The following is a 22,281-nucleotide window of genomic DNA, read 5'->3' as shown; positions in this document are numbered from 1 at the left end:
CTGTAGATATTTTCAAGGTTGTGTTATTTAAGTATTGTAGGAATGTTTATTTTAAAATATGTCTCATAATTTCAATATCTGAGGCCTATGTGGATTTGTTTCTATGGTCTTATGTTGCTTTGTTCCATTGTGCCTTTGATTATATTTGGCTGGGGCTACCCTTTGACCTTGAAAATAATAATAATAATAATAATTCTTATTATTTTTGAGATAGGGTCTCACTCTGTTGCCCAGGCTGGAATGCAGTGGTGCAATCATGGCTCACTACAGCCTTGACCCCCTGAGTTCAAGTAATCCTCCCACCTCAGCCCCCTGAGTAGCTGGGACTACAGATGCACCACCACCAAGCCCAGGTAATTTTTAAATTTTTTTTTTGTAGAGACAGGGTCTCCCTATGTTGCCCAGGCTGGTCTTGAACTCCATGGCTGAAGTAATCTTCCCACCTCAGCCTCCCAAAGTGCTGGGATTACAGGCCTGAGCTGCCACTCCTAGCCTGATGTTGAATATTATTTGAGAGGATTTCCCAAGTTTAGGATAAATATACCCTTATTCCAAGATGATTTTGAGTTTGCTTCTGTCAGATATGTAGCAGCAATATTAGTTCTGTATAATGCTCTAATTAATCACCTTAAGTTTATTGGACTAATCCTGTGACACAAATTTAGAACATAAATCCACACTAGGGCTAGCCTGTGCTTACAACCTATCAGGGATGAGTTGTTAGTTATTCCTGCCTTGCTCAGCATCAAGGTACTTGTCCCTACACCCCCCTGAGAATTCAGAGGGGTTCCTCTGAGGGGAATTCAAGGGCATTGCTCAGGGGGGAATTCAAGGGGTTTGCTTTCCATCTGTTATACTCCTACCCTGACAAGTGCATCCCCCAGCTAGAGCCACTCAGCTTAATGTGGGTCAGTTTCCTATTAGACTTCTCAACTTTGGTAAACCCTTCCAAACAGAGTTTTTAGTTTCATGCTTATTTTACTTTGGATAATAAAATGCAAAAGTGGCTGGGTGTGGTGGGTCATGCCTATAATACCAGCACTTTGTGGGGCTGAGGCAGGAGGATCACCTGAGCCCAGAAATTTGAGACCAGCCTGGGCAACATAGTGAGACCAAGTTTCTATTAAAAAATTTAAAATTAGCCTGGTGTTGCTGGGAGCGGTGGCTCATGCCTGTAATCCCAGCACTTTGGGAGGCCGAGGCAGGTGGATCATGAGGTCAGGAGTTCGAGACCATCCTGGCTAACATAACGAAACCCCGTCTCTACTAAAAATACAAAAATTAGCTAGGTGTGGTGGCACGTGCCTGTAGTCCCAGCTACTCAGGAGGCTGAGGCAGGAGAATCACTTTAACCTAGGAGGTGGAGGTTGTGGTGAGCCAAGATCGCGCCACTGCACTCCAGCCTAGGTGACAGAGCGAGACTCTGTCTCAAAAAAAAAAAAAAAAAAAAAATTAGCCTGGTGTAGTGGCCTGCATCTGTGGTCCCAGCTATTTGGGAGGCTGAGGCAGGAGAACTGCTTGAGCCCAGGAGGTTGAGGCTGCAGTGAGCTGTGTTCATGCCACTGCACTCCAGCCTGGGTGACAGAGTGAAACTCTGTCTCAAAAAAAAAAAAAAAAAAAAAAAAAGGCAGAAGTGTCTCTGAATGATTTATTTATCTCTTTCTTACTATTCCATCAGCTTTTTAATGCTGTACAATGGAGGATTTGTCAGTTTTCTTGTGGTTGTATAAATTTTCTTCATACATTTTATTTTATGCATCTGCATGTTTAGAATTGATCTATCTTTATATTTTTATTTTTATTTTTTTGAGATGGAGTCTCGCTCTGTCGCCCAGGCTGGAGTGTAGTGGTGCAATCTCAACTCATTGCAACCTCTGCCTCCCAGGTTCAAGCGATTCTCCTGCCTCAGCCTCCTAAGTAGCTGGGATTACAGGTGCCTGTCACCACTCCCAGCTAATTTCTTGGATTTTTAGTAGAGACAGGGTGTCACCATGTGGGTCAGGCTGGTCTCGAACTCCTGACCTCAAGTGATCTGCCTGCTTTGGCTTCCCAAAGGGCTAGGATTACAGGTGTGAGGCACTATGCCCAGCCTATTTTTTAATTTTATGGTGTACTTTTACATATAGTTTCTTTTATGCATACGTGTGTTTAGTATTGATGTGTCTTCTTGATAAATTGGAATTCTATCACTTTTGTGATAACTCTCTCTATATATATTTTCTGAGATGGAGTCTCACTCTGTTACCCAGACTTCAGTGCAGTGACATGATCTCAGCTCACTGCAACCTCCACCTCCCGGCTTCAAGCGATTATCATACCTCAGCCTCCCAAGTAGTTGGGCTGGGACTACAGGCGTGCACCACCATGTCTGGCTAATTTTTATATTTTTTATTAGAGACAGGGTTTCCCCATGTTGGCCAGGCTGATCTTGAACTCCTGACGTCAGGTGATCCAGCTGCCTTTTCCTCCCAAAGTGCTGGGATTACAGGTGTGAGCCACTGTGCCTGGACAACTCTCTATTTTTAATGATGCTTTAAAAATTAAAATGTGTTTGTTTTTCTGTTATCACTTGCAAGTGGAGGTTTACGTTAGTGTGTGATTTTCCATGTTCCCTTTGCCTGCTTTGGCAGTTATGGAAGCAGTGCCTCAGGCGGTAGCTGCTCTGTCGGCTGCTCCTGCTCATCGTTCAGGTCTCAGTTTGGAGACCTGTAGCAGATGCTGCTGATGCCCATCCAAATTTCCTTTATGGACTGGGTCCCAGAATGAAAACACTGGGCAATAGAGACTCCAACTGATCGGCAAAGGACATGTAGTAAGGATAAGAAATAAATGTTTTTGTTTTAAGCTACTAAGGTTTGGGTGTTGCTTGTTATGTAACATAACTTAGCTTATATTGACTAATACATAAATATTGGGCAAATACTTCAAGAATATTTTCCTTCTTACACAATCATACAAGACCCTTCACATTGAGCGCCCTGATATTATTGCAGCCCCATGTGTTCTCAACACTGCCCATCCCCATCACCTATGTTGCTGTGAATGGTCTTGCTCTCTCTTAGTTCTGGCCATCTGCATAGACCGTTTCTCTTTTTTTTTTGAGATGGAGTCTCACTCTGTCTCCCAGGCTGGAGTACAGTGGCATGATCTCGGCTCACTGCAACCTCTGCCTCCCGGATTCAAGTGACACTCCTGCCTCAGCCTCCCAAATAGCTGGGATTACAGGTGTGTGCCACCACACCCAGCTAATTTTTGTATTTTTAGTAGAGACCGGGTTTCACCATGTTGGTCAGGCTGGCCACGAACTCCTGACCTCAGATAATCTGCTCGCCTTAGCCTCCCAAACTGCTGGGATTACAGCCGTGAGCCACCGCTGTAATAGACTGTTTCTTTAACCTGGAATACTCTTCCCCTACTGTTCACCTGACCAACTATTGCTCATCACTCAAGTCTCAGTTTAGAGACCAATAGTAGATGCTGATGATGCCCATCCAACTTTCCTTTATGGACTGGTGTACCCAGTCCCCAGCTACCGTGAGCATTGGCTGCTAACAGCACACAGATGCCCTCTTCTCTTTTTTTATGGCCAACTCCCTACTACCTCCCCACAATACAAGTAGTCCTCCCCTCCCACCAGTGGCAGCCTGCAGCCAATGGCTGGCTGACATGGATGGAAGGTTAAAAGACTGGCCCTCTTGACTCAAGGTGCATCCAACTTTGTGGTGAAATTAGTGTGTGTGAGTTTCTCTGGAACTAGCAGCCTGATCTGACCTAGGCTAGATACACGAGGGAGGCAAGCCAACATCAGTGGAGCCTGTTCCAGACCAGAAGAACCACATAGCAGAATCATGAACCAAACAGTTGGTTTAAGCTGAAAATAGTCTCCTTGCTTACCTTTACTCTCTTGCCCTGCACCCTTCCTTCACTCCCTTTCTTCTTAGAGCATCCCCTCCGTAAAGCACGTGCACATAAAGCTCTGTCTTTGGCTCTGCAGTAAGACAGAATGCCTGGCTGCCCAGGCCTGGATTGTGAACCCCTCTTGTGCTGCTCTACCACTCTGTACTGTCTCTCACTATGGTGCCCATGAGACTGCATTGCACTGTCTATTTACTCCTCTCTCCTACTAACTAAACCTTTTGAAGGCATGGGTCATGTTTTTATTATTATTGCTATTGATAGTATCTCAATACTCTTTTCAAAAGAGACTGAGAGATGGGGTGATAAAGTGGTTATCATTTTATTCTCAATGCCTAGCATGTATTAGGTACACCCTAATAGTTGAATGAATGAATGAATGAATGAAAGTTGTCCTGGATTTAACAAAGAGATGCAGGCTACAAGCATTTTTGTAGAGAATATTGGAGCTTAATAACATTTCCATAAAGAATGGATCTTAGAGGCTGGGTACGGTGGGCTCACGCCTGTAATCCCAGGATTTTGGGAGGCTGAGGCAGCTGAATCATTTGAGGTCAGGAGTTCGAGACCACCTGACTAACATGGTGAAACCCCATCTGTACTAAAAAATACAACACAATTAGCTGGGTGTGGTGGTGCATGCCTGAGTCCCAGCTACTTGAGAGGCTGAGGCAGGAGAATTGCTTGAACCCAGGAGGCGGAGGTTGCAGTGAGCCAAGATTACGTCATTGCACTACAGCCTGGGTGACAGAGCAAGACTCCATCTCAAAAAAAAAAAAAAAAAAAAAAGGATCTTAGAGACTTTGAAGGTGCAAAGACCAAGGACTTAAGTGATAGGCTCACTGAAATGAAGAAGGGGAAATTTCAGTGTAGAAAAAACATGGGAGCAGAAAATGGCAAAATTGGCCACTAAGAGAAAGGAGAAGAGTTGGGACCAACGTGTCGTTGAAGTGTCCTGCTCAGTGAGGAGGGACTGAAAGTTCAGTTCACACCTGCTGTATGGTATTCACATTCTACATATGTTACTATTCAGATAACATGGGCACTGAGGTTTTATATCAGAGTGAAGAGTTGGCTACTTTCAAAAGCATTGCTCTATCCAAATTCTTGAGATGGGCAGCTCCTTCCTAGCTATTAAGAGGCAAAATTCTGGTGCCCAGAGTGGAAAGAAAACCAGACAGTTAATCTCAGTCTCTCCTCTCTATCCTCCACTTCTGTCTCCTGAACAATCAGAATTCCATCTTTAACAGGTTGGCTTCTGTAGAGTTTGCAATGAACTGAGATGAATCTGCAGTGACTTCAGGACAGGATCTGGAATATGTATTTCAATAATATCTTCCTGTTATCAGCCTATCAGGCAATCACAGAAGCTTTTAATAGAAAGCTAGATAAAACTAGTCCTCCACCTAACAACTGTTTTTTCTTGTTTTTTCTACAAGCTCTTTTTTTCTTGTAGATATTTAGTACTGCAAAAATCCCATCTAGTGGAAGCCTTTGGCATGGGAAGGTTTGGTTCCAGGTCATCACAATTTTGGAGTACAAAACCATGAAAGACTTATCAAGATCACTGGGGTGGGGGTGGGGTGCTGGCAGCAGCACAGTGACCTCTGGTCCACTACAAATAAACTCTTCAGAGAGTTTCTTGAGTATTTTACCATATTTGTTCTTTGGACTTTGCAAATGGCTTGTTGATATCTGCCAATCATGGCAGTCAGTGGACAGATGAACCCAGTTGCCCACCAGGGAAGTTGTGATGTTCTTAGCATCAGAAGGCCTCAGGCTGATGTCAGTCTGTGGTGCTTCTCTGCCCTCTCTCATGTCTCCTCAGCCCGTTTCACCTCAAGGAAGAGCTCCCCTCCAGAGAAAAACCAAGAGTCATCATTTGCCTGCTCAACTATGAATAGAGTTCCATGTACCTTCTCTCTGCTGACTTCTTTCAGAGGCACTTCTGGCTCACGAAACTCTTCAGCTAAGTTCCTGGGGGAATTTGCTGAGTGTCAAAACATGAATTAAACCAGAAGAGATATGATGGTGGGTTTTGTCTGAGAGGGATGCCCAGCCTTGTGAATAAGCCATCTTCCAGTGTGGAGGATTGCTTGCTCCCTGACGTGTGTCCACTGGGGACCCACATATACCAGGCATTCTGCTCACCAGAGACACACACAAGACTCATGGGTCAATCACCAAAACGTGGGGCCACAGCTCAGATCTGATCTGTCATGTCAGGCAAGGATGAAATATTGTTCTTCTGTGTTGTGAGTTTTCTCAAATACAAAACTTTGTCCTTGCAGCTCAATCAAGGCAATCTGTATAGTGAGAAGAGTGTGGGATTTGGAGGCAAGAGACTTGGGTCTGAGTTTCAGGCCCCTGATTTTGTGTAAATCACAATTCTTCCTACCTCTTGATTTTCCTAAACTGTAAACTGAGCTGCATGCCACCCACCCTGTTTCTTCAAAAGGTTCTTATAAAGACTGAATGAGATACTGTATGCAAAATAACACACTAAAGCCACTTTATGAATGTTATTATTCTTATTAAGCACCATCAAAGTTGAAGACATGAACCTAGAAACTTCAGAGGACAAAAGATGTGTGAAAATAACCAATTTTTCAGGATACTACAATCTGGTTGGAGATAGCTCTGATCCCTGCATCTCTCCTGCCTCATCTCTGTTCATTCCAACCCCAGCCAGCTTGAGGTACATGTCACCAATTTCTGGAATTCTCCATTGTCTCTCCAGACCCTGGATCTCTACAGATGCTGCTTCCCTCTGAAGAGCACTTTCTGCTCTACTCATGCCTATCTTTTCTCCTTCTTCTCTTATTCTTCACCTGGCTCAACTCCAGGAAGCCTGCCCTGACCAGTCTCTGCTCCACATCAAGTCTAAGACTGGATTCAGCATGCTCACGGCACTCTGATCTCATCCCTGTCATTGTCTACCCCTCACAATTCTACATTGTTCATTAATAGATCTGTGTGTTCCCTGAGGGGCAAGAAATGTGTCCTACACAGTGGCATGGGGTTTAGAGTAAGTATTGAATGAATGTCTATTGGGTAAATGAAAAAACAAAACAAAACAAAACAAAACCCACCTACTAAAATAGTTAAATGCTGAGGGGCTTATCCATCACACTAGAAGGGATACACCCTGAAACCCTGGGGACTCGTCACTGGGCACTTCTTGGGACACTTCCTGATTTCAAAGGCCCCAGAAAAGAGGTCAAGTGGTCCATAACAGCCAAAGCACTCTGGTAAAAAGATCCTATTGCAGTTGGGCGCGGTGGCTCAAGCCTGTAATCCCAGCACTTTGGGAGGCCGAGGAGGGCGGATTACGAGGTCAAGAGATCGAGACCATCCTGGTTAACACGGTGAAACCCCGTCTCTACTAAAAAATACAAAAAATTAGCTGGGCGTTGTGGCAGGCACCTGTAGTCCCAGCTACTTGGGAGGCTGAGGCAGGAGAATGGCATGAACCCGGGAGGTGGAGCTTGCAGTGAGCTGAGATCGCGCCACTGCACTCCAGTCTGGGCGACAGAGTGAGACTCTGTCTAAAAATATAATAATAATAATAATCGTATTGCTTAGTAAAAATTAAAGAAAGTTGAAGTAAATTGGACAGACTGCACCTCTTGATCAGAAATCAAATCAAAAGATTTCACCCAAAGATAAGAAACAAAGAAACCACATTGAGCTTTGTGTGCAGTGCCCATCATCTCATACCTCCATAAACTCTGACTGGTGGGGGGTTCACACGGTGGATTTCCTGACCGTGTCCAGTTAATTCCCCTCAGTTAATATCTGGTGAGACCACCAGGGGCCTGGCAATTTGCAAAAGAGACAAAGGGATTCAATTCACTAAACACAGGCCAAATGAACCACTTGGCCAATGGCCTCCTGCTCCTTACCAGTGGGGCCTTGGACCTCATTTCATGCTTGCTGGGCTTTCAGACCTTTAGTGGAATGGACAGAAATACACAAATTGGAGTGTGCTACAACATAGCACCGGGTGCACATGTGATGATTTCTTAAAAATGGCCACAAATTCTTTGTCATTTCTCCCATCCAAGGATGGGGATCTGTGTTTCCTCCCCTTGAATCTGGGTTATGACTGCTTTGACCAGTAGAGAACAGTGGACTGATGCTATGTGACTTCTGCGCCTAGGCTTTAAACGGCCATGCAGCTTCCACCTGCTTCTGTTGCAACGTTCACTCTCTGGAAGCTCCCTTCTGGAACATGCCATCAGAACCCAGCTACTGTGTTATAAGCCCAAGTCACATGGAAAGACCACTTGTAGATGCTCTGTTGACTGTCCTAAGTGACCTTAAACTTCAAGTCATCCCAGCCCAAATACCAGGAAAGTGAGTGAAGGAATTGCCAGATGGTTCTGGTACCCAGCAGAAGCCCCAACGTCACAGAACAAAGACAAGCCATCCTTGCTGGGCTGTCCAAATTCCTGATCCATAGAATCATGTGCGTAACAAAATAGTTGCTTCATGCCACTTAAGCAGACTTACTGGTTTATTATGCAGCAACAGACAACAGCACACATTGCAACACATGATGATGAGAAATGCCCTGTGGGCAAGGAATTCAATATGTTGGCACTGGAAAGTTGCTTACGTTTTGAGAACAAGCCAACAGAATCTTTAAGGAATCGGAGCACTGAAGAAGTCCACACCGGGGCCTTTAAGTCCAAACCCTGGATGTTGATTCTTTTCCGTAGGCTCACGCTGCCCTCCAGCAGTCTCTGGTTAATGCTGGAGAGGCTTGGTGAATGATGCCCCTTCACCTTTTCTACAGGACCTCTTCCTCCCCTTCAGGTCTGGTCTGTGTCATGTTTTATACTAGACTGTCTCCTTCACCTTTGGGTCCTCAGCCAAGCACAGTGGCTGGTCAGGAGGAGAACCAAGTTGTCGAACTGAACACAAAGGGATGCAGGGAAAGGATGGAGCATCCCACGTGTCATTTCTTTCCTCTTGTCCCCCAGGTTTCCAGATGATCAGTTACCTGCTTCTGTGGTGGAATATGATAAGAAAGACTCAAACTAGCATTTAGTAAGCAGCTACTACATGGCAAGTGCTATACAAGGTACTTTTATGATGACCTCATTTAATTTTAAAACCCCACAAGGTGGGCACCACATTTAGGAGAGTAAGAAATTTAGACTTACACGATTCCCTTGTCCGAGACCATGCTGACGGAAAGTGATGGAGCAGGAACGTGACCCTGGGTTTCTGTCCTCAAAGCCCATCCTGCTCTATCTTAGGAGACAGTGCTGCTGGTTTGGGAGTCTGGAGGAATGAAGCTGGTGGGAGGCCTGCTCACATGTGGGAAAGCCCCTTGTGGTGCAAACAGAGCAACTGCCTGGTGAGGCATCAGTTCAGAATCTTTACCGGGCATTCACAGACAACCAGAAAGCTGCTGGGCATCCACTTCTAACAAAGGTCAGGGCCAGTGGGCTGAAGGGCAAGGGACACCTGGGGAAGTATTGCTCAGTCAGACCAAGAGCAGGGGCTAGGCCAAAACCCAGAAACCACCTGGCCCCACTGTCTGGACATCGGGGCGATTTTCCTTGCAGCCCATGTGCTGATGGTCCCCACTGGCTGTGTGTGCTACCACAGACCTGTCAGGATCCCTCAGACTGACTAAAAAGGTGATTTCAGAAAATGACTTCTTTTTCAAAAAGGAGAGAAATAAAGACCACATGAGATCATTTCCTATTTGTGTCATTTGACAGAAGACATTTCTTGTTGGGGAAACAGTGAAAAAAAACCCCACCTCGGATTAGCGCTAAACAATTTCATTCTGAATAAACTGGATTTACTGAGAAACAAAGATAAACAGACTGACAGTGACAGATAAAGAAAGTAGGTAGCGTAAGGAGAGAGGACAGGAGGGATGATAAATCTGCAAATTCTAAGTGCAATTCTTTTTTTTTTTTGAGATAGGGTCTGGCCCTGCCACCCAGGCTGGAGTGCAGTGGTGTGATCTCAGCTCACCGCAACCTCTGCCTCCCGGGCTCAAGTGATCCTCCTACCTCAGCCTCTTGAGTAGATAGGACTATGGGCATGCACCACCACATCCAGCTAATTTTTTTTTTTTTTTCTTTTTTGAGACAGAATCTCAGTCTTGTTCCCCGGGCTGGAGTACAGTGGCGCAATCTCAGCTCATTGCAACCTTCACCTCCCGCTTTCAGGCGATTCCCCTGCCTCAGCCTCCTGAGTAGCTGGGATTACAGGTGACTGCCACCATGCCCGGCTAATTTTTGTATTTTTTAGTAGAGATGGGGTTTCACCATGTTGGCCAGGCTGGTCTCGAACTCCTGACCTCAGGTGATCCACCTGCCTTGGTCCAAAGTGCTTGGATTGCAGGTGTGAGTCACTGCGTCTGGCCTAATTTTTGTATTTTTAGTAGAGATGAGGTCTTGCCATATTGCCCAGCCTAGTCTCGAATTCCTGGGCTCAAGCAATCCACCCACCTCGGCCTCCCAAAGTGCCGGGATTACAGGTCTAAGGGTTATTCTGCCTCTTCTTCATTATTCACTTTCTTCAAAAAAGATATTCTGAAATTGTTTAACAGTTCCTTAAACAGTTCAATATAAATTACTATATGACTAAACAATCCCACTCATGGGTATCTATCCAAGGGAAATGAAAACGGATGACTACACAAATAACCGTATATGGATGTTCATATCAGCATTCTTCATAATAGTCAAAACTGGAAACCATTCAAATGCCCATCAGCTGACAAATGGATAAGCAAAATGTGGTACATCCATACAATGGAATGTGACTCAGCAACACACAGGAACACATTCCTGAACACGCTACAACATGGAACAAACCTCACGGTATGCTGAGAGAGATCAGACACAAATGACTGTATATTGTGAGGCCGGGCACGGTGGCTGAAAGATAAATTTAATATAAAAGCTTTAGATAGTAGGTAATAAAAGTACTCACCTTATTATTTTCCAAAGGTAGCATCCATAGAGAGAGTTACATTTTCAATCAATACGTGGACAGATCTGAAGTAAGGTTATTGACAGAAATCAGGAATGACTGAAGGCACATCTTATTTTAGGAAGAACATTATAGCAGGCAAAATGTGTGCCCATGAGGGGTAGCATAGAGTTGGGCGGGTTGAGGGGAGTCCAGAGCCCAGGTGGCACTATCTATGTATTAAGATTCTGTTTTCCGGCTGGGTGCAGTGGCTCACCCCTGTAATCCCAGCAATTTGGAAGGCCCAGGTGGGCGGATAACCTGAGGTCAGGAGTTTGAGACCAGCCTGGCCAACACAGCAAAACCCCGTCTCTGCTAAAAATACAAAAATTAGCTGGGCATGGTGATGCACGCCTGTAATCCCAGCTACTCTGGAGGCTGAGGCAGGAGAATCACTTGAACCCGGGAGGCAAAGGTTGCAGTGAGCCAATATTACGCCACTGCACTCCAGCCTGGGTGACAGAGCGAGACTCTGTTTCAAAACAAAAAAAAAAGATTGTTTTCCAAAAACTTCCTGGGTAAGGGGTGGCAGAGGAGTGCTGTAGGTGGGAAAACCCATCCAAATTCCCTCACATTGATACGACAAAACACTCTGGCTTTGGAGGGAGGTAGGCCAGGTTTGAAATCAACTCTGCCTCTTGCCAAAGTTTTAAATATTTTCAATTGTAAAATGGACTTATTGCTATTTGACCTTGGAGTGTAGTTCTGAAGACTGAATGAGTGAAATATAAGGCAAGCGTACACGCTGATGAGGCGACCACACTCCACTGCTCGTGCTTTCTGGAGATTCTCTGCTTGTCTCTAGGGCCGGGGAACTGCAATTCGCCAATGTACATATGCTTTAAAAGGAGTCATTTCACATTTCTTTCCAAAGCTTATCACAGTTTGGCCATGGTTCTTGAGTATCATTTTGTTTTTGGTAACTGTGCAGTGGAGGAGTAATGAAATGAGGGTATGGGTCCATGTAGCACCTCCTTTGCCGTGATCTGCCCGAACATCAAATAGTGCAGAACATCTAGAAAAAGCTACTATGGAAAAACGTCCTTAACTAAGTTCCAGTGTTTGTTTCAGCTCATCTATGCCACCTGCAGCTGGCTCAACCAGTGTTTAAAGACTCACTGTTCAATCTCAGATATTTATTATTTGTGCCTATGACAGAGGGAAAAATACACCAACAAGAAAACATTACAGATTGACATAAAAAAAACTTTCCTTTCTCCCTTCTTAAAAAAAAAAAAAACAAAACTACAGGGCTGTGTGCAGTGGTTCATAACTGTAATCCCAGAACTTTGGGAGGTCAAGGCAGGAGGATCACTTGAAGCCAGGAATTCAAGGCTGCAATGAGCTATGATCATGCCATTGCACTTCAGCCTGGGCAACAGAGCAAGACCCAGCCTCAAAAAAAAAAAAAATTACATATTCTCGGTATATAATTAAAAATACAGATAAGAAAAAGCAAGCAATCTCTCAAATACTTACCATCCAGATACAATTATATGAACATTTTTAGCTTATTCCTAACCTTTCTTGTGCAACACAAGCATGCATTAATATTCTATGTATGCAATGTGTACCCAGACACTAGAGTCAGACTACCTGGGCTCAAACCGTGTCTTGCCACGTGCATCTGTGATATCTGGTAAACCGGCAGGATGACAGTATATTCCTCCGTGTTCTTGTGAGGGGCAAGTAAGTTAAACATAAACTCAGAACTGTGCATGGTGTAGAACACGTCCTCAACAAACGAGAGCTACTGTTCCACGTCAGGACAGGAATACCAGAAACACCACGTCCTTTCCTATCTGTGCACATATCACAGCACACACACACGTGCATGCCTGACTACTGACATGTGCATAGGCCTGTACTGTGTGAATATGTGAAGTTCTTACGTTGAAACACACAAAATGGGATCCAATTTAAGGTAATCTGTTTTTTCATGTATCAAAAAATTTGCATATAAGTATAGATCTCTCACCATTTTAGTGGCTAAAATACTATGCTTCTATATAGATACACCATACTATGTACACTGTGCAACTGTTAATCATTTAGATTGTTTGCATAATTGTTTTCAGCTGTATTTATAGGTCATCTAGTCCAAAAGCAAGTCAAATAACGATCAGAAAAGCAGCAGTCCACAGATCAAACCAAGACTATTTTCCATCCTTTTGAACTTCGAGTTAGTGAAGTGGTTTATTCAGCCCACTCAAGTCTAGTTATGATTGAAGTCAGACCATATAATTTAATACCTGCACATTAAAAACAGTGACATCATCATTTGAGTACAAATTTTATTTAACAAAAAGGCAACATGATTCTTCCAAAATAAAAATCACTACCACCTTTAAAGCTTCCATTCCAGCCCTGCAGATATGTACGCATGTTACTGTGCTGTCAGCCCCTCACACATTCCAGGTGGTCCCTGAAGGTGGGGCTTTGGCACTGCAGGGATGCAGGGAAACCTCGGGTGAAAATGCACATCCTAAATTCCTTTTCCATTTCCACATTCCGATCAGTGAAATGTGACATGACAGGGAGGATCTGTGAGGTATGTTCAGGGTAGAATCCCTCAAAGACACAGGCTTTCATCATCATACATGGTCCAGCCATGAGTCTTTGTTTTTTTGGGGGGGTGGGGGCATGAGTCTTTTTACAACAGGTTTGGAGGGATGATCGTAGGTCACAGATGAGCCAATAACTGGCCTGTCCACGAACTTCACAGCACACAGTTCTGGATCATCACTGCTGCAGGGTGCCCGCTCCAGTTCCAGCACGGTGATGGTGTTTGGGGCCGAGGTCATCAGGATGTGCTGGGGCACAAACAAGGTCAACTGAGGGCCCCGGGCTGGCCAATAGCGGCCAAGGTTAAAGCCATTAATCCAGACCTGGCCCTGGAGAGAGAGAGACAGAAAACCATCAACCCCAGATGCACCGAAAGCCCTGAGGAAGGTGGGGGCCCTGATGTAGGGCAGGCCAGCAGCAATGGAGGAAAGAAATGCCCCCAGAAAGGCGAGGCTGACAGCCAGGCCCATGCCAGCCTTGGTTTTAGCTTCTTGCTAGGATAACTGGCCAAGGTGGGAAGAAGGTGGATGGGGGATAACAAAAACTTGCCCCAAAGACCCACTCCTGCTTCAGGAAAATACAGGTTTGGTCCCTCTGACGGGCTTCAGCGGCCACAGATGTTGGTACCAGAGAACAGTGTGGAAGTTTCTGAATTTCATCCTGGTTCCCAGGTGCTGCCTGTACCCACAGACCAGCCTCTGCCTGACTTTTCTGTACACAGAAGACAACTGCTGAACTGCTTCCTTAAGTAGATCTTTTCCTTCTTTGTTCTCCTTTCCCAGAGGCAGGTCTTGACCTCACTATCTGCTGTACACCTGGTGAACACAGGGAACACAGGACTCCAGGGCCTGCATCCTGAGGTCAGACAGGTACCAGGAGTGGTCCCCAAAACAATCCCTCAAGAGGGATAGGGGGTTTGGGTGAGGGAGAGGAAGAGGCTCATCCAGTTGGGTGTCTATATTACTGCTATGTTTTAAGGACTCTTACAGGCACCCTCAGAGTTAGGGTGTGGACCCCGTGTTTGGTTCAGGAGCAGAGGTGATGCTATAGGCTACATAAACAATTTCTGTGAGTAGGGGAAGCTGCTTCCCATAACAAAACTGAAAGTGGAGGATAAACTCCTAAAAAACAGGGACCATGTTTAGGTCTGTCTACACAGCCTCTCTGTATGTGGTAAAATTTGCTCAAAGAGGCTGAGTGCAGTGGTTCATACCTGTAATCCCAGCACTTTGGGAGGCCAAGGCAGGCAGATCACCTGAGGTCAGGAGTTCGAGACCAGCCTGGCCAACATGGTGAAACCCCGTCTCTACTAAAAATACAAAAATTAGCCAGGTGTGGTGGCACATGCCTGTAATCCCAGTTACTCAGGAGGCTGAGGCAAGAGAATCACTTGAACCCGGGGAGGCAGAGGTTGCAATGAGCTGAGATTGTGCCACTGCACTCTAGCCTGGGCAGTGACAGAGCAAGACTCTGTCTGAAAAAAAAAAAAAAAAAAAAAGACTTGCTCAAAGCTCAAAGGCTAGGATCAACAGCTGGCTGAATAGATGGAACATTCTATTTTGAAGAAAGAAAGTGAAGAAGGGGAGATCACATACACGCAAAAGAAAGAGAAAATCTGGGAGAAGAAAGGAAAACATAAAGCGAGAAGGAAGAGGAAAGAGGAATGGAAGAAAGGGGGGAGGCAGGAAAGAAACTGCGACCTACAATGGCCCAGATATCCCAGGAGACAGCCTGGAGGAGGCCCAGCCATGGCTGACACCTGCTGAGCCCTAATCCTCTCCACGTTCTGCAACACAGCTCTGCTGCTCACCCCAGGGCTCCTCAGTCTTCTTATGTTTGGGGTATTTTTCAGCCTCCAAGTGTCCCCTTTACTTTAGATCCTTCTGAATTTCCTACCTGGGTTCATATCTGTGTCCTGCCACTTACTAGCTGTCTGACCTTGGGCAGGTCTCAGCTCAATTTTTTCGTACCAGTCACTGGGGACAATGATGATGAAGGAACAGTGTGTGGCCTGTAAGTGGTAGCACTCCTTACATGATTAAAGTGAAAAGATGTTGGTGTTCACATGCCTACAAAAGAAGGGGGTCCGTGATTAAAAACCACCTGTCTGTTGGATTAAGTCATTTAGAAAGAGGATGACAGTTTCACAGTTCTCAGAACTATTTCACTCTTGTTTTTACCCTGGGATATGTTATCTCATTCCATCCTAAAAGGTATATACAATGACAGCTTTACCAGGTTTTTATCAGCTTAAAATCTGCTGGTGCCTTGTTTTTGCAGTATTAGAGAACAGTAGCACTTTACTTTTGCGGTCAAGGGGGAAGACAGAAAAGTGGGAGGGCTTTATGAGCAGCACCCGAGGAACGGCACGCACCACACAGGCTTCATGCTATGCTCAGGACACAGGCCAAGCCAACTCCTGACCAAATAGCAGGTGAACAAAGTGGAGGTTTTGTCCTTTCTCAAACCTCAAGTTCCATTTCATGAGCATCCAAGAGACGGGCCCTCACATGCCGGGTGGACTGTGCACCTGGTAGGTAAGCTGGGAATTGTTTTCCCTGGATCCCCTTCCCTGGATGGTTCTGGGTTAGCGTTGGTCAGAAGAGGCCCTTGCTTGAGATTGGGAGGGTGGAGGGAAGCAGCAGCCATTGCTTGGGGGAGGTTTTCGTGCAGTGGTGCAATCCTGGCTTGCTGCGGCCTCCACCTCCCAAGTTCAAGAGCTTCTTGTTCCTCTGCCTCCTGAGTAGCTGGGACTACAGGCGTGCACCACCATGCCCAGCTAATTGTTGTAATTTTGGTAGAGATGGGGTTTTGCCATGTTGCCCAGGCTGGTCTCCAACTCCTGGCCTCAAGAGATCCACCCACCTCGGCCTGCCAAAGTGTTGGGATTACAGGCGTGAGCCACCATGCCTGACCTTTTTCTTTTTTCCTTTTTGAGGCAAGATCTCACTCCAGACACCCAGGCTAGAATGCAGTGGCACCATCACGACTCACTGTAGCGTCAACCTCCCACCTTAGCCTCTCACATAGCTGGGGCTACGGGCATGCCCCACCATGCCTGGCTAATTTTTGTATTTTTTTAGAGATGAGGTTTCGCCATGTTGCCCAGGCTGGTCTCAAACTCCTGGTCTCAAGTGATCCTCCCACATCAGCCTCCCAAAGTGCTGGGATTACAGGCGTGAGCCACCTCGCCTGGCCATGCACATGTTTCTTACAGGAGGGGAATGCTAGGAATGGAATTGCTGGGTCATGGGATATGCATGTGTCCAACTTTAGTGATACTATAAAGAGTAGCTATTTTTAAAAAAAGTGTGAAGGAGGAATTGAATTTTCACATTTAATTTAAACTTAACCATATGTGGTTAAAAATGAACATTCTTGTAAAGAATATTATACAAGGCCAGGTGTGGTGGCTCATGCCTGTAATCCCAGTACTTTGGGAAGCCAAGGCGAGCAAATCACTTGGGGTCAGGAGTTAGAGACCAGCCTGGCCAATATGGTGAAACCCTGTCTCTACTAAAAATACAAAAATTAGCCAGGCATGGTGGTGGGTGCCTGTAATCCCAGCTACTCAGGAGGCTGAGGCAGGGGAATCGCTTGAACCTGAAAGGTGGAGGTTGCAGTGAGCTGAGATTGCGCCACTGCACTCCAGCCTGGGTGATAGAGCAAGAGTAAAACAACAACAACAACAACAACAACAAAACAAACAAAAAAACCCCCAACAATATTATACAAGAAGCTACTGCACTGGACTACAGAGCTAAGGTATGGTGAGATCCTAGTGACTTCATTATTAGACCATCATCCTTCCATTTCTCTCTAGCCTCACAGCCTGACTTCCAGAGCAAGTCATAAATCAATTTTGTCTTAGACTGCTGCAGCCCCCTCACAGTCTCTTGACTTTATTAACTCTAGAATCTAGGTTCTGCACAGCTGCCAAAGTGAAAATCGGATTCTTTTTACACATTCCTGTTTCGAACCTCCTTCCTGTGGTCCACAGCCCATACCTTCCTCCTTTCCTCGTGTCTGTGGCACTCCCCCTTGCTCACTCCACTCTCCACTATACTTTTCGTTCTTTCCTTCTCTTATCTTCTCCTTCTTCTTCTTCTTCCTCTCTTATCATCTCCTCTCCTTCTTCTTCTTCCTCTCTCTCTTCTCCTCTCTTCTTCTCCGTCTCCTCCTCCTCCTTCTCCTCCTTCCTCTCTTCTCTCTTCTCTCTCTCTCTCTTCTCCTCTCTTCTTCTCTGTCTCCTCCTCCTCCTTCTCCTCCTTCCTCTCTTCTCTCTTCTCTCTCTCTCTCTCTCTCTCTCTCTCTCACATCTTGCTACGTTGCCCAGGTTGGACTCCAGTCGCTATTCACAGGCACAATACAGCCTCAAACTCCTGCCCTCAAGCGATCCTCCTACCTCAGCTTCCTGAGAAGCTGGATCTTCAGATGTGCACACCACGCACAGCTCCCCAGTTACTTTCAGTTAGTTTTGCTTGGGCATCAGCTCGTCCCCATGTGCTAACACCACTCACCTCAAGCTGAAGCCTTCTCATCACTCAGGCAGGGCCACGATCCTCCTCCTTAATGCTGGGCTTTCCATTCCAAGTCACTCACTATCCTTTAATTTTTTCTTTTTCTTCCAGTTATTATCATGATTTGAAATTCATATCTTTTATTTGATGACTAGTTTATGAGCTATTTCCAGCTATAACACAGGCTCTAGGAAGTGAAAGGCTTTGTCCGTTTTATTTGAGGCGAGATTCTCCGCATGCAGGAGAGTGATATTCAATACACACTTAGTGGCACTCATGGCTGCTGATACTTGTTGATAATTCTGCCAAGAAAAGATTCGCTGAAGAGGTGACATGAAGCCCTTCTGAAAGAATTCTTCACGTTCCTCTGCTCCCAGTTTAAGAGTTTTAAAGAATATTGTTCACTAAAAGAAAAACATTTGCCTTCCCTCCTTGATTAGAACCAATGAAAAAACACTTTAATATAATTTAACTTCAAAAATCCTATTTAAAAAATATATACATTGATTTTTATTTCTCTTAAAAAGTTATGCTTTTGCAATTATTTTTGGTGGGGAGGTATGCCCGTGTTGCTGAATATGATCTAAAAGTAGATATACTCTTAATGAAGTTAGCCCCATAGGGACCAAGCAGTGGTTTCTGGGGCTTCCTAAGGCAGTCTCAGTTAAAATAGTTCCATGACAAAGCGACTTTCTCTGACCACGGCTTGACCCTGGCAGACTCTCCACCCTTTGCTGTAATCACCAAGGCACAATAATAATAGTTTCATAAATTGACGTTCCTGGAAATGCCTGACCTACTTTTTTGTTGATCAGACAGTTTCATGTGTTTGTCTGTCTGTTTTAAACTATCTGGATAAATGGAATTTAAAACAAAAGTCTCCCTCCCTTCCTCGCTCCCTTCCTTCCATCCTTCCTCCCTTCCTTCCATTTGGAGACAGGGTCTCACTCTGTCATTCAGACTAGACTGCAGCTGCACTATCACAGTTCATTGCAGCCTCGAATTCTTGGGCTTAAGCGATCCTCCTGTGTCAGCCTCCCGAGTAGCTGGGACTATAGGTGTGAAACTATCGGGGGGAGGTATGCAAGTGTTGTTGTTAGCCATCATGGCCAGCTAACTTAAAAACCATTTTTTAAAATAGACATAGAATCTCACTATGTTGCCTAGGCTTGTCTCAAACTCCTGGCCTCAAGTGATCCTCCTGCTTTTACCTCCCAAAATGTTGGGATTACAGGTGTGAGCCTCTGTGCCTGGTCTCACTACTGTTTTAAGTTGTAGTTTAAAATTTTCCAAAATTTTTTGGGAGCTCCTTTAAAAGCAACAATAAGCTCAGGGTGAATGCTGCCTTTGTCACACTCTGAAAGAAAACATTTAGACACTTGCAGGACTTAAAATGGAAAAGACAAAGGTCCAGTTCCCAAGGTTAAAGGCTCTCGCACACCGAACTCATGAATCACTATGATGCTCACCCGGGCGAAAGGGAAGAAAAAGAGGAGAATTGAAAAGAAAAAAAGGTAAACGCCTCTTACAAGCCTTGCTTAGAAATAAGAGGTTAAATAGATATCACTGAAATACACAGGAGATTAATTCTCCCCTTCCTTCAGAACCCCAAAGGGCTCTGCAGCTGACGCAAATCATACTTTTTTGCTTCCTCCTCATTCTTAAAGTAATGAAGTTAAATAACTTTATGGTTTCTCTATATTTTGGGACAGGTCCAAATAGAACTGAAGCCATCAAATGCATAAAATAATAGCATAAAAGATAAATCACTTCTCATCAAATCCCAAATAAAAATTCTTTTTCCTTCTCAACTTCCAACAGTTCCACCATTGCTAGACCTTTTTAATATAATAGCTTACCTAACAACAGTCATCAAACCACCTCACACATCGGGAACCAAGCTAGGAACTGATAAGCAAAAACTACTGCCTCATGTCATATTTGTTATAAAGTTCACAACCTAAAAACGGAAGAAGACCTTCTTTCACTTCTAGCCTATTTACTCATTTACAAAAGTTCTAACAGGTTTTGTTGAGAGAAGTCTGATGGTCTAGTTTCAAAGTTCACGGGACTTGTGCAACTGGAAACAGTGAATTAGATGGAAATAGTAGGTCTTATAGGAGGTATGCATAACTGCAAATTAGACAAAAAAGACGTTTAACAAGCATACCAAATTTAGGATGAAAGTAGGGTCCAATACTGTTAAGACCTGTGGGATACTGAAAAGATGACCCCAATTCTTAGAGGTTCCCTCTATCAAGAAGTAGAATCTGTCTGGGCATGGTAGCTCACTCCTGTAATCCCAGCACTTTGGGAGGCCAAGGTGGGTGGATCACCTGAGGTCAGGGGTTCCAGACAAGCCTGGCCTACATGGTGAAACCCCATCTCTACTAAAAATACAAAAATCAGCCAGGTGTGGTGGCGGGCGCCTGTAATCCCAGCTACTCAGGAGGCTGAGGCAGAAGAATCACTTGAACCTGGGAGGCGGAGGTTGCAGTGAGGTGAGATCGTGTCACTGCACTCCAGCTTGGGCAACAGAGTGAGACTCCATTTCAAAAAAAAAAAAAAAGGGAGGGGGTAGAATATGTTTTTCCATTCCTTGGATCTGGCTGGTCTAGTGACATATTTTGGCCAAACAACGTGGAAGAAGCGACACGTGAATCCTGACTTTGGCCTTAAGGAGCCTTGCGCATTTGCATTCTTTCTTTGAACCCTGCTCAGTCGCCATGTGAACAAGCCTAGGCTAGCTTGCTGGATGATAAAGAGACATGGTCTCATCTTCTCTGTTGCCTCAGCGAGAGATGGCTAACACCCAGGTGGTCATGCCCAGCTGAGATGAGCAAAACCATCACTTGGTCTGCCAATACTGAAAAATCGTGAACTAAATAAACTGTTGCCGTTTTAATCCCCTAAGTTTTGGGTGGCTTGTTATGCAGCAGAAGCTAACTGATACACATCTCCATGGTCAGAAGGTGCCTAAGCATGCTACTTTTCAGGAAAGTGAGTGACATTTAAAAACTCAATTTAAAAATAGTAGAGCCATCCACTACTTAGTTAGTTCCGCTTTCACCGATCAATCACCAAATCCCATTGGGGCTTCCTCAGCCATGTCTGTGCCTTTCTCAGGATTGCTGAGAACAGCTGGGTGAGAAGACACCTGTGAGCACTCAGTACAGTGGCCAGCACATGGTAAGCTCTCAGATGTGGCTGGTACTATTATTATTTCCTGAAGCTGGACCGCCCTCCCTCCCTACTGCCACACTCAAGTCCAGCTCTGTTCCTTCTCTCTGGACCACTTCTCCAGCAGAAGAGTAGCTTTCAGGGGTAACAGGGAGAGAGTTCTGTTTTATACCTATCAGGCTGGAGGTGCCTATGAGACCCCCAAAGGTGGTCTTGTAAGAGCTGAGCTGGAAAAGGAAATGTAAGCATGTCCAGTACATCTGTGAGGACATCCCCCAAAAGTGTAGGAAGAGAGCCCAGGACCAAGTCCTGAGGACTGCAACATAGAAGCTGAGAGAGAAGCCTGAGAAAGAACAAAGAGAGGGAGGAAAACCAGGAGAAGTTTGGGCACACAAGTCAGAAGAAGCAATCCTCCCATCTCTCACCGGGTAGCTGGGACTGCAGGTGCCATCATGCCCCTATAACTATGCTATAGTTATCTAGGGGCTCCATCCTAAGTCGCCTCATTAGCATAAACCCAGGTGGGATTGAAAGAGGCTAGTTACAAATAACAAAAGACACTCCTCCCACTCAGAAAATTCCAAGGGTTTTAGGGCCCTGGAACCAGGGACAAAGACCAAATATACTTATTACTATACTATTCTCTTGAAAAATATCAATCCCTCTGCACAAAATGTCCTTCCCACTAGGAAGACCAGACCTTTCTCAGCAATCTTAAGCACTTACAATTTCCTCCTCTCCAAGGCCCAGCTGTATGGTTTACATATCTCTTACAGACTCTTATAATCCTCTTGGGCTCTGGTCTATACCTCTATCTCTCCAAATGGATTGAGACTAAGTGACTAATATTGATAAGGTTTTAAAAGTTTTACATACTCTTTTCTGACATAATCATGTCTCAGTGCAGCCTTGATTTGCTGGGCTCAAGCAACCCTCCCATCTCCCACCAAGTAGCTGGGACTACAGGTGCATGCCACCAGGCCCAGCTAATTAAAAAAATTTTTTTGTAGAGATGAGGTCTTATTAAGTTGCCTAGGCTGGTCTCAAACCCCTGAGCTCAAGTGATCCTACCACCCTGGTCTCCCAAAGGGCTAGG

At 45.0% G+C, this 22,281-nt stretch overlaps 1 protein-coding gene across 3 annotated transcripts in view; it reads right to left on the bottom strand.

The window, feature by feature from the left end:
* Positions 1–13,197: 13,197 nt before the first annotated feature.
* The window catches only part of GLB1 (galactosidase beta 1), a 113,686-nt gene continuing 104,602 nt past the window's right edge, over positions 13,198–22,281 (bottom strand). For all 3 annotated transcript variants that reach the window (XM_030812220.1, XM_003256823.3, XM_012497418.2), the window contains exon 16: positions 13,198–13,814. In XM_030812220.1, coding sequence (XP_030668080.1) covers positions 13,515–13,814 — 300 coding nt within the window. In that variant the 3' untranslated portion in view covers positions 13,198–13,514. The remainder of the gene's footprint in view (positions 13,815–22,281) is intronic.

The sequence above is a fragment of the Nomascus leucogenys genome, chromosome 4 (assembly GCF_006542625.1).
Source record: "Nomascus leucogenys isolate Asia chromosome 4, Asia_NLE_v1, whole genome shotgun sequence".
NCBI lineage: Eukaryota > Metazoa > Chordata > Mammalia > Primates > Hylobatidae > Nomascus > Nomascus leucogenys.
The sequence above is the reverse complement of the archived record's forward strand: the minus strand, read 5'-3'. Positions and strand labels throughout refer to the sequence as shown.